The 7086-nt window shown below is 39.0% G+C and overlaps 1 protein-coding gene across 1 annotated transcript; it reads right to left on the reverse strand.

Moving 5' to 3' along the window:
* Positions 1-5724: 5724 nt before the first annotated feature.
* On the reverse strand, positions 5725-6666 carry LOC146823284 (olfactory receptor 6F1-like). The gene has a single exon (XM_085606402.1). It carries the CDS (start codon positions 6664-6666, stop codon positions 5725-5727), a length of 942 nt encoding a protein of 313 aa, XP_085462528.1.
* Between the last annotated feature and the right edge of the window lie 420 nt (positions 6667-7086).

A 7086-nucleotide genomic window follows, 5' to 3' on the forward strand; every position in this document is an offset into this window, starting at 1 on the left:
TTAATCCTTATACTTGGAATGGTAACTTCAGTTGAGCTAGACAAGGGGACGCAAGTTAAAAATGAAATCATAAATGTTTTGTCTGCAGCACTTCCATTGCAGAATTTCCATGGAGGTGATCATCCAGAAACTTCCAGATACGTCAAGATGCATAACAGTACCTTGAAAAACTATCTTGAGAAAGTGTATACTTCAGCTTTTTTTTAAATGACCAGATACACATAATCTAGTAATATTAAACATGAGATGTACTTCTACCAAAAAAATGGGATTGAGTGCCCATGGGTTGCTCATGGGTAGGCCTATGATACTTGCGGGTATTCCATCTGGAGCTTTCTTTACTTTCACTGATGATTCGATCTTGGATTTCTGTAAGTGCCTAGTTGATATAGTATGCTTTCTCTCACCAGGTGAAAGTTGCTTCACCTCCTGGGTCTACGGAATTGTCTCATGTTCTACATCCAGGAGACTTGATCCTGATCAAGAAGCATGTAAGAAAATCTTGCTTGCAAAAGAGCTAAAAAGGGCCCCTGTCAACTGATCTTTGTTGCGCCCATGACTGTGAAATGTAGAGGATTACTTATTAGATAAAATCAGATCACACAAATAGAGTGTGCGCTGCTGATGAAGGCATGGTGAGGGAAGCTGCTGAATCTTAAAATCAAAATCAAATTTAATATGTAGATCCAGAGTGGGTTGAAGAAAAATGATCAAACCAAGAAGAAGCACATTGAGAAACTGGAAGCTAGAATCAAGCTTATCTGCCTGAAGTTTATCTGCCTGACGTTCATCTATCTAAAAGTGAAAGAGAGAACAATAAAGCATTTCAAGAAGAACCTGAACAAAGTGATGCAAAATCAACAGAAGGAGTGAAAGGAGGTATCGACAAAGAGTCTGAAGTGAATACTGTAAAATCATCAGGGAGGTGTACCAACAAGCAACTAAATGAAACAAATCAGCAAGAAATAGAATTCCAAACAAGAAGTACACAGATAGTGTTTGGGTGCATCTAAACTGGCATTGACTTGAAAGGTTTCTATTTTGTTAATAGATTCTGAAGAACCACTGAGAAATAGTAAATTGATTGATGGTACCCCCCTGCATTTCCTGGCACCAAGTAGCAGGCACCGCGTGGTGCCTGCCACGTAGTGCAGGAAGATGCGGTGCAAGCACCTTTAACATTGCAGACGGTGTCGCAGCTAGCAGCACCGGCTGCAATGTTAAAGGCCCAGGATGCGCATCCTAATAGCAGTGGTGGGACCGTCGCATGTCTGGCGGCCGGTCCCAAACACCGTCCACCCGCCATCATAATGAGCCCCAAAGTACCTGACTCAAAAAATGTAGGGTTATACTTTTTCAGTATTTACAAACCTGAAATTTAATAGTAAGTTTACGAGTGTGGAGACTCTATAGTCGGGGCTGAGAACTCTTCATAGAAAAAGATTGGACTGACCTATTATTTTATGTGCAGAGTTTTCCGCCTCAACTGCGTAGTCTCCACACCCATAAACTTTCTATTAAAATGTAGTTTTGTGAACAGTGAAAAAGCATAAACTTACAGAAAGATGTAAGTTTATCTTTGTGAATAAGGCCCTTGATTGTAAATGCTTGAATATGTCCTTGCGTAAGGATTGGGAAAGAAAAGGAAGGCAGTATATGTATGATGCAAATAAAACATAATGAGTATTATAGAACAGTTATTATTGGGAATAGTATATGTGCTTATAATTATATTTGCTAGGTAGTGTTGATAGTATATTTAGAGGTATTTACCATAATTGCAAAATACTGTCTCTTTTAGACTTCTACAAAGGTGAGGATATTCCTGTTAATCTTCCTAAAATATATCAGGTGAATAGCTTGTGTCAAGTGCATCATGGGGTGATGTAAAGAGAGTGTTAGGTCAACAAGTATTTTGTGTGCTTGGTGTTTTGATCCCTGAGATAAAGATTACAGTGGTGTCCCCATAAGGAGAGTATGTGGCAGGTATCACATCTCACACTTTAGCTAAGATTAATGAGATTATGTTTGCATTTAGATCAATAGTTATACACAACAGAATGGTTTTAGATATACTTGAAGCAAAAGAGAGAGAAATAATTAAATGAAGACGCAGTGTTATACTTATATTCTAGATATTTGCAATAACATTACCAACAGTGTGACTGAGATTCATAAACCAGGAGCTCCTAGAATGTGGGAAAAGATGGCTTCATCTATTAGTGGGACATGCAATGATTTATTAGTTAAGATCTCTGCTTCAATAACAATAGCATTTACTGTCGTAATAATCGTTTTTTTTCAGTGTTTAACTTTTGTCGATCAGTTTTTGTTAGAGTTTTAGGTGTAATTGCAGGAAAAAGGAGACCATGCAATGATTGCTGAAGGAAGAAGTTGCTCTTGATGAGAAAATGGTGGCAGTCTACGAACATCTGGGAGCATTGCGGAGGGAAAATCCTTCAAGAACAAGATGATGGCTATGTTGTGATAGTTTGATGGTAAGACATGTTTCAGTTATCAGTGGAAGGATTGTGAGAAAATCATTTAAAAATAATGCTTAACATAGGTTTGGTTCCGTGAGTATAACCACGTCAGTAGGCAGCACTAGTAAAAGTGTACAACCATTTGGTTTGATTTGCATTTCAGAAAATCTGTACATTTAAAGAAATATTTTACTATCTTCCTCAGCGAGGGTAAGGTAATGTGCTGAGATCTCCATTGCTATGTTGTAGTTTTTTTTTTTTTAAATCATTTTTATTGGCATTTTTGAACAAGTACAGTACAATAGCATTGATATAGATTAGAATGTATTTTTCATCCATTTTACATCTTGCCATGGAATAGAATTACATAGTATTTTGTGCCTCCCTTAACAGTTCTGGAAGTGGCAACGCTGATGCAGATAGATGGCTGAGGCGAGTTCTGTGTCCATGCAAGGTAATCTGTGAGCTTCACTGGGAGTTGGGCTTCGCTCTCATTGTCAGCCCTACGCTAAAGTTGGTGGTATGTGCCAGCTAATGATGTAAACTGGAGCAAACTGGAGCGACCTAGCTGGGATACACTGTGTCTCATATTACGCCACTTGGTGGGGGCTGCCTAATTACTACATTTTGGCTAGGTCTCAGATTGTGCATGCGCAGGGTGGGGGTTGAAGACCCTGGAATGTCGCGTGAAGGGTAATACGCATATTGTCCATCCTCGGCCTTTAGCCTTGGGCCTTCGAGCGTCTATTCTATCTGGGGACTACCTTGAGTTGACGGGGTGCGCGCCTGTGCTACGGGGTAGCGGGAAGCCTGGGACTCCGGTGCATCTGATGTTTCCTGCACGAGGGAGTGGAGTAGCATAACCCATGGCATAGATATAGGATGCTTGTGGGTCCCCTTGACCTCTTCAGATTGAAGTATCTCTTCCTCCACTGTGCACTACGTTTTTGACTGCCCCCACCCATGACACTAGGGGAGAACCCCCTGGCGCCTTCCGATGCTTTGCTATGCACCGCTTGGCCAGAAGGAGCGCCAGGGATGCGAAGCGTGTCTCAACTTTCATATTCTTGCGGTGTTTGCTAGTGCCCAGTGCGTAGGCCTCCCATGTGTGTGTGTCCCGAAGCCTCGTGACTGCAAGCAGGGTGGCATGGATTGTGGCCCAATAGTTGTGGAGTGCTGGGCAGTTCCAAAACATGTGTTCAAAAGAGGCATTGGGTTTTAGGCATCTGGGGCACGTAAAGGACCCATCTGGGTAATATTGCTGAAGCTTCTCTGGGGTGAGGTATGCGCGGTGCAGAATATGCAATTGTATGCTTTTAAGGAAGTAGTTGTGGACACTTTTTTAGGGAGCTCAAGGGCATGAGACCATTCTTTGTCATGGAGCGGTCTTTGGAGTTCAGTTTCCCATTTCTCCCAGAGGGGCGCAAGGGTGGGCATGTTAAGGGCCCTTATCGCTTTGTATATCCAGGTGATCAGGTGTTGTCCCGGACCCATCTGTAACAGTACATGAATTACCGGGTGTGTAAGGGGTTATTGCTATGTTGTAGTTATGAATGTGCAGAAAAAGTACATTGTTTAAAGTTTCAAGTCTTACTTATTTTCCAAGTGTACAATGTTAATGTTCAAAGAAAATCCTTTTTATTAGCTGTTTTGGGGATTACCCGCTTTATCAGTTTAATGTACAAGCAACATTTTTGCGCTACCTTTGTATGTAAATGATGCCATGAAGCTGTGTTGTGTCTTTGCCTCGAACATTAATAAAAAGTGCATTTGAAAGGAGTTAGATATTTCTTTTTAGAGGTCACTCTGCTGCTGTGCTTGAGAGGGCTAGCAAGCAAGTGGAAAACCTGTGAATGTAGGTGCTTGCACTTGTTATCTGAATCTTGACTGATAACGCCACATGTGTCTGAAGGACACATCCTTTTTCAAAGATACAAGTCCTTAACTGACGTGCACAAGACACATTTACCTTTATTGTCAGAGACGATTGCTCTGCAGCGTCCTCCTGTACTACCTGGTGAGTCATTATTTATGATCTGAACAAAACTGACATTGGGCTGTTCCTTTTCTTTGGTGAGACTTTAATTTAGGAGTGTTTTGGGATTTGTTTCTCCTTGTAAACTCATTTCGACTAACCAGATAATTGAAGTTAAGATTATTCTATGCAACTGTTAATGTATTCCCTTTTTGTGACTATTTTTTCACTGTGTATGGAAATTTAAATTCTAATTATTTTTTATTTTATTTTTCACCCAAAATATTCTTTTTTTGCTTTCCTTACTAAATTACATGCATGTTAATAACCCTTTCCTTAAAGCCTATTTCATAAAATAAATTAAAACCCTGATGAGCTGTTGTTTTGCCTTTTCGGGATGCCACCCATGTGTGTCATTGAACGTTGCCCTCCTGATAAATACCCTGCTTGAGTTATAGTGTTTGAAGGGGTTGAAAAATCAAATGAGCAATTCTTGGTTGCACAAACTACTTCCTTCGACCTTGATTTTTCCAATGTAGAACACAAATATTTAGAGGCTGTATCAGTCCGGGACACATTTGAATAAATGCTCTGGCAGCCAATTGTTCTCATATCTGTATTGATGTTTTTGTATTTCATTGAACACATGATACACAGAGGCCTACTCCTTCAATCCACAGATTTTGTAGCTCCTTATTCACATTGATACCGGGTTAAAAGAAAATATTTGGCCTTGTTTCTCTTTGTGTTATCTCATTCATGTATATTTTTTCTATTGTTAAAAGTAAAATGTTATTAAATTCTGCTGAGACAATTCTTAGTGAACAATGCACTCAAGAGTTTTTCAATTTTAGCTATCCTGAGTTCCAGTCAAGATATTCTCCATTGATACAAAATTGATTACCCAGTTGCTAGCTTTGTAGAATTTGCCAAAGATCTTTCTCTCACACACTTGAGCAAGACAATGTTGCCTTTTCATGTTTAACAGCAGACGACCAAGATATGGTTTGAGTTTACTATTGTGTTTGCTATTCACAAACTCCAAGTTAATGGTAAGTTTCTGATTGCAGAGACTCTGCAATTGACGACAGGCCTATCTTTTTATGTGTGTAGTTCTCCACCTGCAGTCATAAGATTACTATTATCTCAGATTTTTTATATAGTAAAAAAATAGCAAACTTACACGATAGTGTAAGTTTACCTTTGTGAATCATGCCCTAAGAAATGTAAATTTCTTAATTTTTCCGTATAAGATCTCACACTGTTTCATTGCTTTAATATTTTCAAACTCTTTATACCTCTTCTTAAGGTGTTCATTATCTCCTTGTTTCTTAAAGTATAAATGATAGGATTTAGCAGTGGTGTCACAATGGATGGGAAGACAGAAACAACTTTGTTGGTATGTAGAGTACTTCTCCCTGTTGGCTTAACAAACATGAAAATTATAGTCCCATAAAATAAAGTTATTACAGCGAGGTGAGAGGCACATGTGGAAAAGGCCTTTGTCCTCCCTCTGCTTCTGGACATTCTTATGATAGCAGAAATGATCCATACATAGGATACTAAAACCACTAGCAAGCAGCCTAATGATCCAACAGTAACCAATACAAAGAAATCCAACTCAACAGTGTGGAAGTTTGAACAGGAGAGCATCACCAGTGGAGCAAAGTCACAATAGTAATGGTTGATTTTGTTAGCACCACAGAAGTGCAGTCTGGAAATTTGAAAGGGTATTACAAGGAAAGTCAAGAAGCCAAATACCCAGCAGCCCAGAACAAGATGAGTACATCGTTTATGGTTCATGATGACCATGTAACGTAGAGGATAGCAGATAGCTATATAACGATCAAAGGCCATTGTTACCAGGAGATAATTTTCTGTTGCTCCCAAAGAGAAATGGAAATAACATTGTGCAATGCATCCACAGAAAGATATTGATTTGCTGTCAGTGAGAAGGTTTGAAAGAAATTTGGGGACAGTGGCTGAAGGGTACCATATTTCCAAAAAAGAAAAAGTTCCAATGAATAGATACATAGGTTTGTGCAGAGAAGGTGTAATCCTGATGATGGCAATTATCAGGACGTTTGTAAGGATTGTTATGATGTAGATGGTACATATGACCAAGAATAGTAATATTTGCAATCCTCTGCTTATAGTAAACCCAATGAGAATGAAGTGATCGACATTTGTTGTATTTCCTTTTTCCATGTCTTTCTGCTTCTAAGATTGCATGCAATACAAACTGAAAACAGAAACCTGAGATGATTATTTGAAATCTGAAATGTCTTTTCAATCCACTCACAGCATATTTTCAGGTGTCTTCCGGAAAATTTCAAATGGACAACATTTAATATGATAATTATACGTAATTGTTGAAGTGGGGAGGTTCAGATCTTTTTACATGGTATTTGAAGGAAACACTATCTTTTACAATTTACTTCTGACCACCAAGCTTTTACTTGGCCCAAACAAAATGGGAATGGACCCAACACCATTTAATTCAACAGAGTAGTTACTCTTTTCTTTTTTTCTTGTAGACATTCGAACAATGTTTACAGATAGAGTTCACACTTTAAAGTCTCTGCGTGTATTTCTGGACCTTTTCATACCTCATGGTTTAGCAATTAA

The sequence above is a fragment of the Triturus cristatus genome, chromosome 5_2 (assembly GCF_964204655.1).
Source record: "Triturus cristatus chromosome 5_2, aTriCri1.1, whole genome shotgun sequence".
NCBI lineage: Eukaryota > Metazoa > Chordata > Amphibia > Caudata > Salamandridae > Triturus > Triturus cristatus.